This window comes from Suncus etruscus, chromosome 1 (genome assembly GCF_024139225.1).
Source record: "Suncus etruscus isolate mSunEtr1 chromosome 1, mSunEtr1.pri.cur, whole genome shotgun sequence".
NCBI lineage: Eukaryota > Metazoa > Chordata > Mammalia > Eulipotyphla > Soricidae > Suncus > Suncus etruscus.
The window spans coordinates 7,910,907-7,930,992 of record NC_064848.1 but is presented as its reverse complement, the minus strand read 5'-3'; the positions used below and the strand labels follow the sequence as shown (position 1 = coordinate 7,930,992).

The window sequence follows — 20,086 nt, the reverse complement described above, 5'->3', positions numbered from 1 at the left end:
TCGCTCTGGCCCCATCAGGGCTTACTCTCTTGAGTCTAATCAGGAAGAAGAGCTGGGGGACCATATGTGGTGTGGGGATAAACATTAGGTTGATAGTATGTAAGGCCTTACCCATGGTATGATCTCTGCAAGACACCTCCCAAAATCTTACTATAGCTCGATAATATCTTGATATCTCAAGAACCTACACATAAGTGAGCTGGGGGGGGGTAATCTGGGTCACATCCAAAGGTGTTCAGGGATCACTTTGTGCTAGCAGGGGACCATGTGTGGTACCAAAGTTCGAACAGAGTTTGGCTGCACGTATGGCAAGCATCTTAATCCCTTTCTTCAGCCCCAAAATATGTGAAAGAGCTAAAACTAGACATGCATTCCACAATTTTCCAACTATTTTATTGCACTTGAGTAACTGCATAGCAAAAGACAATTAAAATTAGCTTCTTGAGGCTGGAACAAATGCACAGCAGGTAGGCTGCTTGCTTGCCTTGAATGTGGATGACCCAGGTTCATTCCACAGAACCCCATATGGTTCCCCAAACCTGCTAGAAGTTATCTGTGAGTTCAATGAGAGGAATAAGCCCAAGCATTGCCGGGTGTGGCCACCAAGCAAAAGCAAACAAAACAAATGGTCTTTTGGGAGCCAGCCTGAGAAAGAAAACCAGGGTTCAGGTGTTCATCTTGTGTCCTCCCAACTTATTGGACTCTCCCTTGTACCACTTACGGTATTCTCTCCACCATCACTGCCAGGGGTTACTCCTGAGCACAGAACTAGGATTAGTACTTGACCACCAGGTGTAGCCTAAAGCCTGAGTTCCATATCCAGGCTGTCGATCAACATTGCCTTTCGATCCAGCCTTTCTTCAGTTTCTCACAAACTCAGTTGGAGGGAGCTTGACACAGCGGGTAGGGCATTTGCCTTGCACCTGGTCACCAGGTTTGATCCCTGGCATCCCGTTTGGTCCCCTGAGCCAGCCAGGAGTAAAAAACATTGAGCACAGCTGGGTGTGTCCCCAAAACCAAAAAACCAAAACCAAACAATAATAATAATAATAATAATAATAATAATAATAATAATAATAATAATAATAAATACTACCACTAGAGCAAACACTGTAGATGTCAAAATCCAAGCACAGTTACTATTGGACAATTTAAAAGTACAATTTAAAAGTCGGCCCCATGTATAATATGTTTCTTTTTTCTTATTTTTTACAAGGTAAAAAATACCTTGTATGTGTTTTTATTTTGTTTTTTTATTTTTAATTAGGATTTTATATATAAATATATACATTTATAAATTATGAATAAATATAAATTTATAAGAAAAATTTTTGTTTCTTTTTCTTTTTTTCTTTTTATAAGAAATAAATTTTTCTTCTTATTTCTTTTTCCTTATTTGTTCCTATCTCTCCGGCCGAAATTCCAAATCTCCAATTCTCCACGGACGAGGTTGAAGAACCAAGTGCGTGGAAGGTGAAGAAAAGAGAACGAAGTGGGAAGAATTAGGCGGTGACACCGGTGGGCGGGGCCTGCAAGTGCGGCGCGACAGGCGGAACCCGCGCACTCAGGGGTGGCGTTTCTGCGGGGACCGAATTCGCAAAGCACGCGCGGTAGCTTCCGGCCCAGCTGCTTCCGGCGTGCGAAAGATGGCGGCGGCCTGCGCGTCGTTCCGGGAGCAGCTGGTGGACTGGTGTACCCGGCAGCTGCGGCAAACTTTCGGCCTGGATGTCAGCGAGGAAATCGTGCAGTGAGAGACGTTCGCGTGCTAGGCGATGAGATGGGAGCTCCGGGAGGTGCAGTGGTGGAGCGAATGGGGACGCAGGGCAAAAGTTGCTCAGAGTGAACGAGCTGCTGCTGTCAGTTCTCTGGAGCCGCCTTTGTGCTTTGGCTTCGGGCGTCGAGGCTCAAGGGTCGGATTCCGCGGGTGGGGCCCGTTTCTCGAGGGGAACTTTTTTTTTTTGGGGTTTTGGGTCACACCCGGCAGCACTCAGGCGTTCCTCCTGGCTCTGCGTTCAGAAATTGCTCCTGGCAGGCTCAAGGGAACCCTATGGGATGCATGCAGGGGTCCTCCAAGTTTTTCAACGGGGGCCAGTTCACTGTCCCTCAGACCATTGGAGGGGCTGACTCTAGTAAAAACAAAACTTACAAACGAATTCTCATGCACACTGCATAGATTTCATTTTGCAATGAAGAAACAATACAGGTACAAATACAATATGTGGCCCGCGGGCCATAGTTTGAGGACCACTGCAAGGGATTCGAACCACTGATCTTCTGCATGCAAGGCAAACGCCTTATCTCCATGCGATCTCTCTGGCCCTAGTTTTTTTAATTTTTGGTTATTCGGGCCACACCCGTTTGATGCTCAGGGGTTACTCCTGGCTAAGCGCTCAGAAATTGCCCCTGGCTTGGGGGGACCATATGGGACGCCGGGGGATCCAACTGCGGTCCTTCCTTGGCTAGCGCTTGCAAGGCAGACACCTTACCTCTAGCGCCACCTCGCCGGCTCCAGGCCCTAGTTTTAAATAATTTTAATAAAATACTACAGATATAGCCATTTTCTCCCAAATGAAAGATTTTTTTTAAAGGAAATTAGTTTGTTCCTTGCAAATAAGCACTTTTTAATCTGGCAATAATTAATGACACTAGTTTTTAAGACTTTTGATTACCCATTTTCATGGCATTTCTATTTGCATGTAAATGGAAATTAAAGGGAAAATCTGTTTTTAGAATGCAATCATTCTAGATCATTCTACTGAGGAGCACCTCCTACTATGCTGGTTAGCAGTTTTTGTTTTGTTTTGTTTTTTGTGTCACACCCAGCAGCGCTCAGGGATTACTCCCGGCTGTATGTTCAGAAATTGTTCCTGGCAGGCTCAGGGGTCATATGGGATGCTGGGATTCGAACCACCATCCTTCTGTATGCAAGGCATGCTATCTTTCCGGCCCCACGAGGAAAACATTTAAAAAGATTTTTATGGGAGTAGGTTGCTTTTTGGGTTGCACCCAGTGGTGCTCAAAATCATAATCCTGGCTCAACACAGGAATGATCCCTGACTTGTAATAACTATAGTAATAATAATAATAATAATAAACAGCAACTATTATAACTAATAGTAACTTACCGTGCTGAGGATCAGATCTGGGTTGACCTCGAGGAAGGCCAGTGCCCTATACCTACTGTCCTCTCCAGCCCTAAAACATCAATTTCATGATTATCAGATATGTAGGACTATCCCGGAAATCACTCTCCTTCCTATATGGAGTACAAGGGGCAAACCAAGGGCCCGGAGAGATAGCACAGCAGGGTTTGCCTTGCAAGCAGCCGATCTAGGACCAAAGGTGATTGGTTCAAATCCCAGTGTCCCATATGGTCCCCCGTGCCTGCCAGGAGCTATTTCTGAGCAGACAGCCAGGAGTAACCCCTGAGCACCGCCAGGTGTGGCCCAAAAACCAAAAAAGAAAAAAACAAAAACAAAAAAACAAACAAGGGCAAACCAAGTCTTTCTACTTTGAACATTGCTGTTTGCCTGACTAGGTTGGGGCTCGTCAACATCAGAAGTTGAAGTGGACTGTGGGGTATGGTGTGGTTCAATGCAAGCAGCTTCTTCTGGCCCTAGAACACGGGTCCTTTTTTTTTTTTTTTTTTTTTTTTTTTTCCTGTTGGTATTTACCTCCTCTGCGTGTGTGTATATGTGTGTTGGAACCTTTGGCAACTTAATTTTTCTCTCAGTACTGTCGATTCCTCATTAAAAAGAAGGAAGGAAGGAGTAAAGTAGAAAAGTAATTAGGGAAGGAAGGAAGGAAGGAAGGAAGGAAGGAAGGAAGGAAGGAAGGAAGGAAGGAAGGAAAGGAAGGAAGGAAGGAAGGAAGGAGTAAAGTAGAAAAGTAATTAGGGGGCGGTACTGTCGATTACTCATAGAAAGAAAGAGAGAGAGAGAAAGAAAGAAAAAGAAAGGAAGGAAGGAAAGAAGAGAAAAGAAAGAAAGAAGGAATATGGAAGGAAGGAAGGAAGGAAGGAAGGAAGGAAGGAAGGAAGGAAGGAAAGGAAGGAAGGAAGGAAGAAGAAAAGTAATTAGGGGGCCGAGCCTTGCACACAGGAGACCCAGATTCGATCTTTTGAGTTCGATTTCATATAGTCCTTGATAGAGCCTGTCAGGAGTAAACTCTGAGCACAGTCTGGTGGGATTCAAAATCAGCCCCACTCCCAAAACCTTGGAACATCTTCTTTTAACAGTTTTGTCTTTTGTTTCCTGAGGTATGTTTTATCGATTGAGAATGCTGAAGAAATACGAGAATATGTCACTGACCTCCTTCAGGGAAACGAGGGTCTGAAAGGCCAATTCATAGAGGAACTTATAACCAAATGGCAAAAGGATGATAAAGAGATAATTTCTGATAATCAGCAGCAGTCCTTCAAAAAGGATGGTAAGCTCATTAATGAATGTAATCAATTCAAACTGTTGTTGTTTTTGTGTTTGTTTTGGGGCCACACCTGACTGGTTAGGGTTTGTGGTTCTGTGCTCAGGGAAACTATATGGAGTGCTAGGAATTAATTGAATCTGGATTGGGTACATATAAGGCACCTTACCCTTTCTTTCTTTTTCTTTTTTTTTTTTTTTTTACCCTTTCTTTCTTTGGTTTCTTTTTTTTTTTTTTTTTTTTTTTTTTTTTTTTGGTTTTTGGTTTTTGGGTCGCACCCAGCAGTGCTCAGGGTTACTCCTGGCTCTATGCTCAGAAATCGCTCCTGGGGCTGGAGAGATAGCATGGAGGTAAGGCATTTACCTTTCATGCAGAAGGTCATTGGTTCTAATCCCGGCATCCCATATGGTCCCCCGTGCATGCCAGGAGCAATTTCTGAGCGCAGAGCCAGGAAAAACCCCTGAGCACTGCCGGGTGTGACCCAAAAAAAAAAAAAAAAAAAAATCGCTCCTGGCAGGCTCAGGGGACCATTTGGGATGCCGAGATTTGAAACACCAACCTTTTGATTGCAAGGCAAATGCCTTACCTCCATGCTATCTCTCCGGCTCCCACCTTACCCTTTCATTGTACTATCTGTTCTGCAATGACCTGGTATTATTTGTCACCCTGGATGAAAGTTTCTTCACAGTTCACTGAAGTAAAATCCTCCTGTGTGTGCTTACATATATATTGTTTTCCAGTCATGCCTGACAGTGCTCAGCAGTTGTTCCCTGCTTGGAACTTGAGGGTCTCTCCCAGAAATGCAGTGATATCAGATGTGCTGGGGATCAAACTGGGATTGATTGGTTGCAAGACAAATGCTTTAACCACTGTACTGTCTCTTCAGCTTGTAGTTCAGAATTTTAAACTAAAACAATCTAAAGATGACTGGGGTTTAGAATTGAGTGTGCTGAGTATCAAAGTAGGGAACAGGGAGGTAGGTTGGGGTTGGAACTGGAAAGAATTTAAGAACAGTCAGGGAGGGGCATCTTGGCATGATAGTGGTGGAAGTATACAGTAACATGTCTACCAAATTGCCTCTGTTACAAAAAATCATTGCAATATGGTTTTAAATAATAGAATGATAAACTGCTTAAGTTACCTACTTCAAAAATGCTAAGCTTGTTTTTAGGGCTTAGGATGTAGCTTAGCAGTAGAGCGCTTGCTTTGCATGTGTGAGTTCCTGGGTTTGAGCCTTAGCATTAGAAATTAAACAACTAGAAACTAAAAATATCTGTGTGTAGGTAACAGAATTATGATTCTGTAGGGTACACATCTGAAGCATTGGGTTTAATCCCTACCTGGCTCACAAAATAAGGCATTTGCAAATGCAAATCTTACAAATAATTTGAAAATGTATGCATGTACTAAAGAAAGTAAATTTTTTTTTTTTTGTTTTTGTTTTTGGGCCACACCCTGTGACGCTCAGGGGTTACTCCTGGCTATGCGCTCAGAAATTGCTCCTGGCTTCTTGGGGGACCATATGGGACACGGGGGGATCGAACCGCGGTCCGGTCCGTCCTAGGCTAGCGCAGGCAAGGCAGGCACCTTACCTCCAGCGCCACCGCCCGGCCCCAAGAAAGTAAATATTGACTAGTTTTAGTATGATTATCTTTTAGAGGTTGCTTTTTTTTTTTTTTTTTTTTTTTGGTGATTTTTGGGTCACACCCGTCAGTGCTCAGGGGTTATTCCTGGCTCCAGGCTCAGAAATTGCTCCTGGCAGGCACGGGGGACCATATGGGGCGCCGGGATTCAAACCGATGACCTCCTGCATGAAAGGCAAACGCCTTACCTCCATGCTATCTCTCCGGCCCCAGAGGTTGCTTTTCTTTTTTTTTTTTAGTTTTTGGGTCACACCCGGCAGTGCTCAGGGGTTACTCCTGGCTATCTGCTCAGAAATAGCTCCTGGCAGGCACGGGGGACCATATGGGACACCGGGATTCAAACCAACCACCTTTGGTCCTGCTTGCAAAGCAAACGCCGCTGTGCTATCTCTCCGGGCCCTCCAGAGGTTGCTTTTCTAATTAATTTTGTTATTGTTGGTGGTGGTGGTGGTAGTTGTACCACACTGGTTGGTCGGTGGTGCTCAGGGATTACTTCTGACTCTGCACTCAGGTCATTCCTGGTGGTGCTGCGGGATCATATACAGGAGAGATCAAACCTGGGTCCACTGTGTGCAAGGCACATGCCCTACCCACTGTGCTATCATTCCAGCCCATAACTATTTATGTTCTTGGTTTGTTGTCATACCTTATAGTACTTGGGGATCACTGTGGGATGTTTGGGGGTCTATGACTGGGATTTGGGGGTTAAATATGGGGTTGAATACAGGTCTCTCACATAGAGATAAAGTGTCCTGCAAGGGAGAATCTCCTCTTCCCTAGGGAAAAAATGGTTTTTGTTGATTTGGAAGATAGTTCTAACAGAGCTAGAACTACCCCCAGCTCAATGCTCAGAGCTCTTGTACTACTGGGGACTAAACCTGAGACTCCTGTATACACAGTCCAGTCCAGTTTAGTGAGCCATCTACCTGCTCCTTAGAAGTAATTGTGAGGGGAGAGGCACGGCTGGGCTCAGACCACTCCACATGCCAGGATTTCTGGGTCTTTGACTGGTATGTTGGGGGCTCTGGGCAGGACAGCTAGCCACAGGTCCCCTGGGCTGAACTCCTAGTCCAGGGGGCCAAGATCCCCCCAAACCTGGTGGGTCTTCAGGGCCACGCCTGGTTAATCGGGCCCTGGGGGGAGGGGGGGAGAAATCCCGCCCTGTGCATCCCAAAACTGCAGAGGCACGGCTGGGCTCAGACCACTCCACATGCCAGGATTTCTGGGTCTTTGACTGGTATATTGGGGGCTCTGGGCAGGACAGCTAGCCACAGGTCCCCTGGGCTGAACTCCTAGTCCAGGGGGCCAAGATCCCCCCAAACCTGGTGGGTCTTCAGGGCCACACCTGGTTAATCGGGCCCTGGGGGGAGGGGGGGAGAAATTCCGCCCTGTGCATCCCAAAACTGCAGAGGCACGGCTGGGCTCAGACCACTCCACATGCCAGGATTTCTGGGTCTTTGACTGGTATGTTGGGGGCTCTGGGCAGGACAGCTAGCCACAGGTCCCCTGGGCTGAACTCCTAGTCCAGGGGGCCAAGATCCCCCCAAACCTGGTGGGTCTTCAGGGCCACGCCTGGTTAATCGGGCCCTGGGGGGAGGGGGGGGAGAAATCCCGCCCTATGCATCCCAAAACTGCAGAGGCACAGCTGGGCTCAGACCACTCCACATGCCAGGATTTCTGGGTCTTTGACTGGTATGTTGGGGGCTCTGGGCAGGACAGCTAGCCACAGGTCCCCTGGGCTGAACTCCTAGTCCAGGGGCCAAGATCCCTCCAAACCTGGTGGGTCTTCAGGGCCACGCCTGGTTAATCGGGCCCTGGGGGGAGGGGGGGGAGAAATCCCGCCCTATGCATCCCAAAACTGCAGAACCGCGCTGGGGCTAGTGCCCCCGCGCGTACTTCATATATTAAGAGTATTCCTATTGTTATGTTACGTTTTACGTATCCAGAATCTTTATTTTGTATCGTGCCCTTTCCACATCCCTACAAAGCTCTTTTTTATTCCTTTACTCTCTATCCCCCCCAAACATCTCTAATCTACATTACTCTTTTTAATCAGTAGTGTACAAGCGTTATCACAGACCAAAGCCATGCATTGTGTGTAACAACCCCAAACTGTTTCAAGATACATAAAATGGACACGTATTTCTTTAGAATATTTTGTTTTTTTTCTCTGACAGCTATAATTCTTACTAAATGTTGTCTTATATAGTGATGATTCTAACCGCTTTTCTCCTTCTCTTTTTGAGCTGTTTAACAAGGAATCTTAGAGAAAGAGTCCCCCAGATTAATGCTTATGATTGAACCATAATTGTTCTTATCACCCCCTTATGGGCCAAGAACACCACGTGGCATTGCTCCTTTTTTGCATAGGCACATTAAAATGGGAAAATACTATACATATAAATAAGATCCTATCTAATAGAGATTGGTACAGACAAATCTTATAGTGCAAAGGGACCTTACACCCTGAACATTGACATAACGACCTGGCACAGACCTCAGAAGAAAGGGCATTTCCCTGAACCAGGGAAGCCATCCACAAAACATCCAGGCTGGTCTATAGCATCACCTGGAAGCAATCCTCTACCAAGGAAGACTCTACACTGCTCAGACATTGTCCTGCTCAAAAGAGACTTCCATTAACACTGAGAAGACTTAACAACAACAACGATTTGCTTACAGGACAGGGCTCCCTGCATTGCCCTTTGATTGTAAGGTGAAACCAGAGGACGCTCCACATCCTGACTTCAATGTTGGATATACAGATTCCAGGATCTTAAATACAGAATCTTGATACCAACAACAGAGACTGTGTGAAAAATATAAGTGTGTTGGCACTACAGACAATGTCTTGGATTGGACGATCTAGCTTGCCTGGAGCCTAGAGTTGGTCTTGTGCCAGGAACCTTCAGGGATCGGGTCTTTTTGTATTTAGGCCAAGGTTATTTCTTTCCATGTCCCTCATATTTTGGTGGGCCTATGCAAACAACAATTGCCACTCTAACACCATTTTTGCTGTGCTCCTTTGACTCTAATCCTTAAAAAGAACCCAGTTAAGATTTGAGGTCAACTTAAGCTAATATGCATGAATATGGAAATGTAAAAAAAATGCTATGCCTGTAATGTTTAAGGAGTTATGTAAGTTTTATGGCTTTAGATTGCCTTGTGTGCTGTTAAGAAATATTATAGTGTGTTACAATCTTAATGTTCTTTGGATGAAATTTCAAAGTTGGGATATCAGCAAGGGGACTTCTGAGAATTATGTTATGTATTGTCCTTCCACTGTAACTTTACCTTGTCCTCTTTCTTTGCATCCTTGTTCTCATAATTAAAAATAAAAAAAATTAAAAAAAAAAAAAAAAAAAGAAGTAATTGTGAGGGGGAGCACACCTGCAGTGCTCAGAACTTACTCCTGTAGGTGCTCAGGGGAACATATGTATTGCCACACAAAGCAAACACCTTAACCCTGGCCCATAGAATTAATTTTTTATATGGTACAAAAGATGAAGAGGGCTAGAATGATAGCACAGTGATAACATTTGCCTTGTACATGGCTGACCCGGGACAGACCTGCGTTCAATCTCCAGCATTCCATATGATCCCCCAAGCCTGTCGGGATTGATTTCTGACCACAGAGCCAGGAGTAACCTCTGAGCCACTGGATGTGGCCCAAAAACCAAAAATAAAAAAAGACCCAACATCAAAAGATGAAGAACCAACAAAAACCTGCCATTTGATGTTTTGGGTACTATATATATATATATATATATATATATATATATATATATATATATATATATATATATATATATATATATATATATATATATATATAGTATATATACTATACCCAGCACTACTTGTTGTACTTATGGAGAAAAGTATTGTTTTAGCCCTCGGATCTATCTCTTTGACCCTGCCATCAACTATTTATTATTTTGGACGATGGTTGGCATCCTTGGGTCGTGTGGTGCCAGGAGTTACCTGACTACCCATCAGTGCTCTAGGTTTCCCAGTGAAGTTTGGAAACCATGTGGTGCTGGGGCTCATAACAGGGTTGACCGGCTGCATATAAGCCATGTACTTTTACTCCTGTTCTGTTTTCCCCCCACCATATTATTTTGGGGAGGGATAGGTATGAGAGTCACACCCAGAGGTGCTCAGGGCTTACTTCTTCTGTACTTAGGTATCACTCCAAGTGGTGTTCAGAGGACCATTCATGGGATTGGGGATTGAACTCAGGTCAGCTCCATGCAAGACAAGCAACTAACTCCTGGTGACTTCTGTCACCAAGCTCACTTAGTGAGCTTTTTTTGGGGGGGATCACATTTAGCAGCGCTCAAGAGTTACTCCTGACTCTGTGTTCAGAAGTTGCTCCTGGCAGGCTCGGGGGACCACATGGGATGCCGGAATTTGAACCCAGTTCCCTCCTGTGTTGGCCACGTGCAAGGCCTTACCACTGTGCTATCGCTTCGGCCCCTACATATCAAAACATTTTTTTTTTTTGGTCACACCTGGCAGTGCTGGCTCTATGCTCAGAAATCGCCCCTGGCAGGCACAGGGGACCATATGGGATGCCAGGATTCGAACCACCGAACCACTGTCCTTCTGCATGAAAGGCAAACGCCTTACCTCCATGCTATCTCTCCGGCCCCAACATATCAAAATTTTAATTTATTTCTTTAGCCAGTAATCTTCATCATTAATTGTCTTGAAAATATGGTTAAAATTTCTGTCTGAGGAAAGTAATTAAAAATTTTGGTTTGGGGGGCTGGAGAAATAGCACAGAGGTAGGTCGTTTGCCTTAGATGCTGAAGGACGGTGGTTTGAATCCCAGCATCCCATATGGTCCCCTGAGCCTCCCAGTAGCTATTTCTGAGCGTAGAGCCAGGAGTAACCCCTGAGCGCTGCCAGTTGTGACCCCAAAACCAAAAAAATAAATAAATAAAATAATTTGGTTTGGGAGTTGGAGCTCAGTGGACTAAAGTACATATATATATATACTTTATTATTTTTTTGGTTTTTGGGTCACACCCAGCAGCGTTCAGGTGTTACTTCTGGCTCTACGCTCAGAAATCGTTCCTGGCAGGCTCAAGTAGGGGGAACCATATGGTATGCCGGGATTTGAACCACTGTCCTTTTGCATTCAAAGCAAACGCCTTACTTCCATGCAATCTCTCTGGCCCCTTAAGTGCATATTTTCAATCATGGGACCTAAACTCATACCTGACACCACTTGGTTCCCAAGCACAGCCAGAAATGGCCCCTCAAGACTGAATGAACAGTAACTCGCAGTAATTTCTGGGTGAGCCCCCAAAACAATATGGGCTGGATCACTAGCTAAAAACAACGGAGCATAAACTGTGTGTGTGTGAATTCCAGGTTCAACCCTAGATGTACATAGTCTGTAGCATTGCTGAGAACTACCTAGCACTGTGTTGGGTCTGGCTATCCTCATTGCAGAAAATAACCTGCCTGATATCAGATTTAATGACAAAACATTGTTTTCTCAGTATTAACTGCCAGTTCAGAAATCAATACTACTATTTTCTTTTTCTTTTTCTGTTTTTGGGCCACACCTGGCAGTGCTCAGAGGTTACTCCTGGACATATGTTCAGAAATAGCTCCTGGCAAGCACCGGGGACCATATAGGATGCCAGGATTCGAAGCAATCACCTTAGGTCCTGGGTTTGCAAAGCAAACGCCTGTGTGCTATCTCTCCCGCCCAAATGCTACTATTATCCATCTACTGATCTGTACATAAATACTCTTTTCTTCTTTCTTTTCTTTAAAGATGTTTCAGATGGACAGAGATCTGGAGACCAATTAAAGAGGAGTCGTCGGAAAGGGAGAAACAGACAGGAAGTCCCTGCATTTGTTGAACCTGACACAACTATTGAAGTCAAAACCCCTTTTGATTTGGCCAAGGTATACACTAAGAGAACAAAGCGTTTCTCTAACTTGGTGAAGAGGAACTGATACATTTTTGTTGTTGTCACTGTTGTTGCTACTTGTCTTGGGACCACACCTCAGAATTCTCAGGGCTTACTCCTGACTCTTTTCTTAGGAATTACTCCTGCCAGTGTTCAGAGGATCATATGGAATGCTGGGATCAAATCTGGCTTAACCACTAGGAGCAGTGCTTGATTAAAGAACTAAGGGTAGGGCCCGGAGAGATAGCACAGCGGTGTTTGCCTTGCAAGCAGCCGATCCAGGACCAAAGGTGGTTGGTTCGAATCCCAGTGTCCCATATGGTCCCTCGTGCCTGCCAGGAGCTATTTCTGAGCAGACAGCCAGGAGTAACCCCTGAGCAACGCCGGGTGTGGCCCAAACCCCCACCCCCAAAAAAAGAACTAAGGGTAGCCTCAAACACTACTACACCAGGGGTCCTCAAACTTTTTAAACAGGGGGCCAGTTCACTGTCCCTCAGTCCATTGGAGGGTCTGACTATAGTAAAAACAAAACTTATGAACGAATTCTTATGCACACTGCATATATCTTATTTTGCAATGAAGAAACAAAAGATACAAATACAATATGTGGCCCGCGGGCCATAGTTTGAGGACCACTGCCCTACACCCTCAAAATTTATTAGCTCTTCTGTAGACAGCTGATAAATATACCTTGTACTAGCTATATTAGAGGGCCAAAGCTACCAGAAAAAGAAACACAGCAATTATTAATTTTTCTTGAGCATAACCGCCTTTCAAACTGACATTATTATTATTATCATTATTATTATTATTATTATTAGTAGTAGTAGTAGTAGTAGTAGTATTTTTGGACCACAACCATCAGTCCTCAAGGTCACTCCTGGATCTGCACTCAAAAAAATCTATCCTGGCAGGCTTGGGGACCATATGCAATGCCGGGGATCACTCTAGCTCCTCAAACTGATCTTAACTAATTTATTCCTGCCCTTTTCTTTCTTTATCATTACTAGGAAACTCTTGAGTAGAATTTCAGATATTTTTGTTTTTATTTTTTCTGTTGTCATTCATTTGCATTGTCTTTCATCGTGGGTAATATGTTTTGGTACAATTAGGCTCAAGAGAATAACAACTCTTCGAAGAAGAAGACAAAGTTTGTGAGCTTGTACACAAAGGAGGGACAGGATAGACTTGCAGTTTTGATTCCTGGGCGCCATCCTTGTGACTGCTTGGGCCAGAAGCACAAACTCATCAATAACTGTCTGGTTTGTGGCAGAATCGTCTGTGAACAAGAAGGTTCTGGCCCTTGCTTATTCTGCAGTTCCCTGGTAAGCTGTTTTGTCTGTCTTAACATGCCATTCACACCATTTTTCTTTTTCCTTAGTGTTTTCTTTAACATGTTCAGAAACTGTAGCAGCAGAAATTTGATTCATCAAAAACCTTAGGTAATGCACATTGGTGAAGGTTGTTATACATTGCATGACTGTAACTCAATCATGAACAACTTTATCTATAGAAAAAAACTGTCATGAAGAACCCTGTAACCGTTATGGTGTTTAAATACCAAAAAAACCCTGGGGCCGGTGAGGGTGGCGCTAGAGGTAAGGTGTCTGCCTTGCAAGCGCTAGCCAAGGAAAGATCACGACCATGGTTCAATTCCCCGGCGTCCCATATGGTCCCCCCAAGCCAGGGGCAATTTCTGAGCGTTTAGCCAGGAGTAACCCCTGAGCATCAAACAGGTGTGGCCCGAAAAACAAACAAACAAAAAAACAAAAACAAACAAAAATAAATAAATACCAAAAAAAAACACCCTAAAATATTGGGGCGGGGGGGGGGGGGAAAACACCTTACCTCTGTGCTATTGCTCCAGCCCCATTACTTTGCTCTTTTAATGGGAAAGGCAATTTCCTTTTTTCAGGGTGGGTGTTTTTGTTTTGGGTCCACATGCAGCAGTGTTAAGGGCTTCTCTGGCTCTGTGCTCAAGTATTACTCCTGACATATTATGGTACCAGGACTGAACCTGTTCTAGTTCTAATTCTCTGATCCCTGAGAAAGGTTTTGTTTGTTGTTTAAATTGTTAAAAAAAGATCTAAGTCTTTTGCTTTCGTTGGAAGAGAAGGGTATTGGACCATATCTAGCAGCGCTCAGGGACTATTCCCAACTCTAAGGAGTAGCCCCTGCCCATGGTTGGGGAATCATATGCAGTATTGTGGATTGCACTGAGATTGGCCAAATGCAGGACAAGCACTCCACTCCTCTCCTGTATTATCTCTGGCCAGAAGTCTAAGTTTTGTAGCAGCTGCATTTTAAGAAAACAAGTTTTTCTTAAAAGTTTTCAGATCTGGTTCACCTCTCCAGGGGAATAAAGTCACTCTTATATCCTCTTTAAGTCATTATAGCTTCCGGGCCAGAGAGATAGGACATCGATAAGGCATTTGTCCTGCATGCAGAAGACGGTGGTTCGAATCCCGGCATCCCATATGGTCCCCTGGGCCTGCCAGGGGTGATTTCTGAGTGTAGAGCCAAGAGTAACTCCTGAGCACCGCCAGGTATGACCCAAAAACCAAAAACCAAAAAAAAGTCATTATAGCTTCTGTTTCAAAGAAAGACTTCTTTTTTTTTTTTTTTTTTTTTTTGGTTTTTGGGCCACACCCGGTAATGCTCAGGGGTTACTCCTGGCTATGCATTCAGAAGTCGCTCCTGGCTTGAGGGACCATATAGGACACTGGGGGATCGAACCGCGGTTCGTCCTAGGCTAGCGCTGGCAAGGCAGACACCTTACCTCTAGCGCCACCACGCCGGCCTCAAGACGACTTCTTTTTATAGCTCTGAGGTCTCTATAAGAATGACTTATAGTGGGCCCGGATAGATAGCACAGTGGCGTTTGCCTTGCAAGTAGCCAATCCAGGACCAAAGGTGGTTGGTTCAAATCCCGGTGTCCCATATGGTCCCCCGTGCCTGCCAGGAGCTATTTCTTTTTGTTTTGTTTTGTTTTGTTTTTTTGTTTTTGGGCCACACCCGGTGACGCTCAGGGGTTACTCCTGGCTATGCATTCAGAAGTCGCTCCTGGCTTGAGGGACCATATAGGACACTGGGGGATCGAACCGCGGTTCGTCCTAGGCTAGCGCTGGCAAGGCAGACACCTTACCTCTAGCGCCACCACGCCGGCCTCAAGACGACTTCTTTTTATAGCTCTGAGGTCTCTATAAGAATGACTTATAGTGGGCCCGGATAGATAGCACAGTGGCGTTTGCCTTGCAAGTAGCCAATCCAGGACCAAAGGTGGTTGGTTCAAATCCCGGTGTCCCATATGGTCCCCCGTGCCTGCCAGGAGCTATTTCTTTTTGTTTTGTTTTGTTTTGTTTTTTTGTTTTTGGGCCACACCCGGTGACGCTCAGGGGTTACTCCTGGCTATGCGCTCAGAAGTCGATTTGGCTTGGGGGACCATATGGGACGCCGGGGGATCGAACCTCGGTCCATCCAAGGCTAGCGCAGGCAAGGCAGGCACCTTACCTCTAGCCCCACTGCCCGGCCCCAGGAGCTATTTCTGAGCAGACAGCCAGGAGTAACCCCTGAGCAACGCCGGGTGTGGCCCAAAAACCAAAAAAAAAAGAAAAAAACAAACCAAAAGCAAAAGAATGACTTATAGTAAGTTTAGTGTTACAGAAGTGATCTGTAAACATGGCAATGGGTTGTCTAGAAGGCTGACTTTGCTAGTGAGCTGCTGACAGAAGTGGTGGCAATGATTAAGGTATCCCTTTTATATAGCTTTGTTTTCCTTCTTTGATGCGAAATATTCATCTAATGAATATCTTTGTAATACATGTATATGTGATGTGTTTATGTATATACTCAACTGAGGTACACATATATGTGAAATTTTAATATTATCAGGGAAAATAATAAAGAGAATGATCCCAAGATATGTTTTGTCTAAGTTCTGAAGTGAGATTACAGTGGGCTGTGCACTTGTCTTGCTGTTGACCTGGTTTCAGTCCCCAGCATTCTTTATTTGACTCTGAGAACCTTCAGGAGTGATATACGGAGGGGGGGGCACACCCAGTGACCTCAGGGGTGTGAAGCTCAGGTCACACTCAGGTGATGCTCCTGGCTATGCGCTCAGAAATCACACTGCTGGCTTGGGAGACCATATGGGATGCTGGGGATCGAACCAGGTCCTTTCTGGATCAGCCACGTGCAAGGCAAACGCCCTATTGCTATGCTATCGCTCTGGCCCCTTCAGGGGTGATTACTATTACTATTACTTCCTTCAGGAGTAATCCCCAAGTGTAGCCCCAAAACAAAAAAGTCATGAGATTTGTGCCATCAAAAGTTCATAAAATGATTAGTTAGAGCCAGATGTGCTTGGTGGTAAGTACATGTGTCACATATGTTTATTTGATCCCTGGCACAGCATATGGTGCCCTAATCATTACTAGGAGTGATCCCTGAGCACTTTTTCATTCTGCGTGCAAGGCAAATGCCCTCTCTCCATGCTATCTCTTGGCCCCTATGTTTATTTTTTTTCGACCAACACTGAGTAATCTTCAGTCTGGCTTTGTGCTCTGGAGTGACCCCTAACTGTGCTTAAGGCAAGTTACGAGGTACCAGGGATCAAACTGGGGTCAGTGAATGTAGCTGCATGCAAGGCAAGTGCCTTACCTTCTGCACTTTCTCTCTGGCCCGTGATTTACTTTTTCATTTTTTTATATTTTTAAACTTTATTGATTGATTGATGGATTGGTTCTTGGGCCACACCCAGCCTTGCTCAGGGGTTACTCCTGGCTCTGCACTCAGAAATCACCCCTGGCAGGCTGGGGGACCATATCGGATGCCTGGAATCTAACTGGGTCCCTCCCCGGTCAGCCACATGCAAGGCAAATGCCCTACTGTGCTATCTCTTTGGCCCCAGTATACTTTTATTCACTCTTAAATCAGTAAGAACATTTTTTCTGTTTCATAAAAGAAGGGAGAAATGTAAAGAGATTCGGATAAAATTTATTTTAATATAAATTTTTGGTCTGTTTATATCATAAAGCACCAATCTCTGTTTTATTGCCATATCTATTGTGTAATATAAGGTCACTTTTTAGTTCTGTCAAGGAAAAAATAGAAGGTGAGAGTAAGTTTTTTATGTTGTTTCTTAGGATTATTTTTGTAGATCATTCTTTGTAGATTCTGATGTTTTGTAGTGCCTGGATGATATCCAGCGAAAAACTGCTCTTTCCCAATGACACCAACTCTAACACCCAAACAAACAATAGAATTCTTGTTTCTGCTCTTGCTTTATAGGTGTGCACTCGAGAGGAGCAGGGCATTTTACAAAGAGACTCCAACAAGAGCCAGAAGCTGCTCAAAAAACTCCTGGCAGGTAGGTGGCAGCCTCTGAATGACTCTTTCTGGCAACTGGCTACTGAGTCAGACCTCTGCTTGTCTCTCACTACATTGGAGTGCAGCGTAGTCACTGCTTCACAGGGGACTTACTCATATTAAGTTAATTGCTTTTGTTTGTTTGTTTGTTTTAATTTGTTTTTATTTTTATTTTTTTTTTTTTGGTTTTTGGGCCACACCCATTTGACGCTCAGGGGTTACTCCTGGCTATGTGCTCAGAAATCGCTCCTGGCTTGAGGGACCATATGGGACACCAGGGGATCGAACCGCAGTCTGTCTCGGCTAGCGCAGGCAAGGCAAATAGACACCTTACCGCTTGAGCAACTGCTCCAGCCCCAAGATAACTGTTTTGAGAGTCCCACCTCCAGCAGTGCTCAGGGTCTACAGCTGGGTCTGTGCTCAGGTATCACTCATGGCAGGGCTCAGGGGACCATATATTGTGTTCCGGATCGAGCATAGTTGACCACATTTAATGTCAGTGTCTTCCCCATTGTTCTATCTGGACCCAGCATGGTCCTGTCTCTGTAACTCCAGCACATATAATTTTGCCCTCATTGATCATTGTTGAGTGTGGCTATAGTGGCTCTGAGCAGTACCACAGTTGTGAGCCTCTTTAGTCCTGCACACTGAGCTGTCAGGTTGACAAGCTGGGCAGTGTCAGTGTGAGTGACCCATAGACACTGAGTATCCTAAGACTCTGCTGCTCGTGTCTTTTTTTTGGGCCACACCCAGTGAAGCTCAGGGGTTACTCCTGGCATAATACTCAGAAATGGCTCCTGGCTTGGGGGACCATATGGGACGCCGGGGGATCGAACTGCGATCTGTCCTAGGCTAGTGCATGAAAGGCAGATGTCTTACCGCTTGTGTCACCACTCCACCCCCCCATGTGTCTTTTTTTTTTTTGGGGGGGGTCACACCCGGCAGCACTCAGGGGTTACTCCTGGCTCTATGCTCAGAGATCGCTCCTGGCAGGCTCAGGGACCATATGAGATGCTGTAATTCAAATCACCTACCTTCTGAATGCAAGGCAAATGCCTTACCTCCATGCTATCTCTCCGCGCCCCCCCCCCCCATGTGTCTTAATGTAAGTTCTTTTTTTTTTTTTTTTTTTTTTTGGTTTTTTGGGCCACACCCTGTGACGCTCAGGGGTTACTCCTGGCTATGCGCTCAGAAGTTGCTCCTGGCTTCTTGGGGGACCATATGGGACGCCGGGGGATCGAACCGCGGTCCGTCCTAGGCTAGCGCAGGCAAGGCAGGCACCTTACCTCCAGCGCCACCGCCCGGCCCCTTAATGTAAGTTCTTATTCATTTTTGTTTCTTTACTACATTTCACTTTTTTTGGAGGGCGGGGTCACACCTGCCAGCGCTCATGTGTTACTCCTGGCAGGCTTGGGAAACAATATGGGATGCCGGGATTTGAACCACTGTCCTTCTGCATGCAAGCCAAATGTCCTACCTCCATGCTATCTCTCCGGCCCTCACTTTTTTATTTTTTAGTTTGATATATAAAATATACTTCTGTTTTTGTGTGTGTGTGTGTGTGCTTGAGTCATACTTTGCTGTAATTTCTGGATTTATACTCAGGGATCACTCCTGATGGTACTCATTTATTTTATTTTATTTTATTATTATTTTGGGGGGGGGTTGGGCCATACCTGGTGACTTTCAGGGGTTACTCCTGACTATGTGCTCAGAATTCGCTCCTGGCTTGGGGAACCATATGGGATGAGGGGGGATCAAACTGCAATTCGTCCTAGGCTAGCTACCTCTTGCACCACCACTCCCCATTTATTTATTTTTAAATCTATTTATTTACTTCATTAGTTTTTATTTTGTTTGTTTATTTGTTTTGGGATCATACGGTATGTCAGGGATTGAAATTGGGTTGGCCACATCAAGGCACGTGCCTTACCCATTGTACTATCTCTCCAGCCTCTATTTTGTTAGTTTTTGAGGCTACATCTCCAAGTGCTTAGAGGCTACACCTTTATTTTTGCTGTGCATAGTATTGCACATGTAAGGCAAGTCCTCTATAACTGAGCTATATTTCCAGTCATAGATGTTTAGAGGCCTCCGAGATATTGTAGGAGTCAGGTATGTTTCTGCTTTCTGTATGATCCTCAGCACCACAAATGGTCTCCTAGTATTGCCAGCTTTAATCCCCAACCACAGAATCAGGAGTAATTCAGGAAGTTCAAGAAGACCAACAGCCAAATAAAACATTCATGTTGAAAAGTGGTAGATAATTCTACCTTACTCAAAGTTTTTCATTTTTCATTTAGAAAATATTTTTCATGGGGCCAGAGAGATAGCACAGCGGTGTTTGCCTTGCAAGCAGCCTGTCCAGGACCTAAGGTGGTTGGTTCGAATCCTGGTGTCCCATATGGTCCCCCGTGCCTGCCAGGAGCTGTTTCTGAAAAGATAGCCAGGAGTAACACCTGTGCACTGCCGGGTGTGGCCCAAAACCAAAAAAAAAAAAAAAAAGAAATTACTTGGGGCCGGAGAGGTGGCTCTAGAGGTAAGGTGTCTGCCTTGCTAGCGCTAGCTGCTAGCCAAGGAAGGATCTCGGTTCTATCCCTCGGTGTCCCATATGGTTCCCCCAAGCCAGAGGCAATTTCTGAGCACTTAGCCAGGAGTAACCCCTGAGCATCAAAGGGGTGTAAAAATTTTTTTTATTTAGAACGTATTTCCCCCAGCTGT

At 44.9% G+C, this 20,086-nt stretch overlaps 1 protein-coding gene across 1 annotated transcript in view; it reads left to right on the top strand.

The window, feature by feature from the left end:
• The first annotated feature begins 1,646 nt into the window (after positions 1–1,646).
• TRIP4 (thyroid hormone receptor interactor 4) overlaps positions 1,647–20,086 on the top strand; it is a 67,683-nt gene continuing 49,243 nt past the window's right edge. The window contains exons 1-5 of the mRNA XM_049778674.1: positions 1,647–1,747; positions 4,259–4,428; positions 11,860–11,993; positions 13,111–13,323; positions 17,288–17,366. Coding sequence (XP_049634631.1) covers positions 1,647–1,747; positions 4,259–4,428; positions 11,860–11,993; positions 13,111–13,323; positions 17,288–17,366 — 697 coding nt within the window. The remainder of the gene's footprint in view (positions 1,748–4,258; positions 4,429–11,859; positions 11,994–13,110; positions 13,324–17,287; positions 17,367–20,086) is intronic.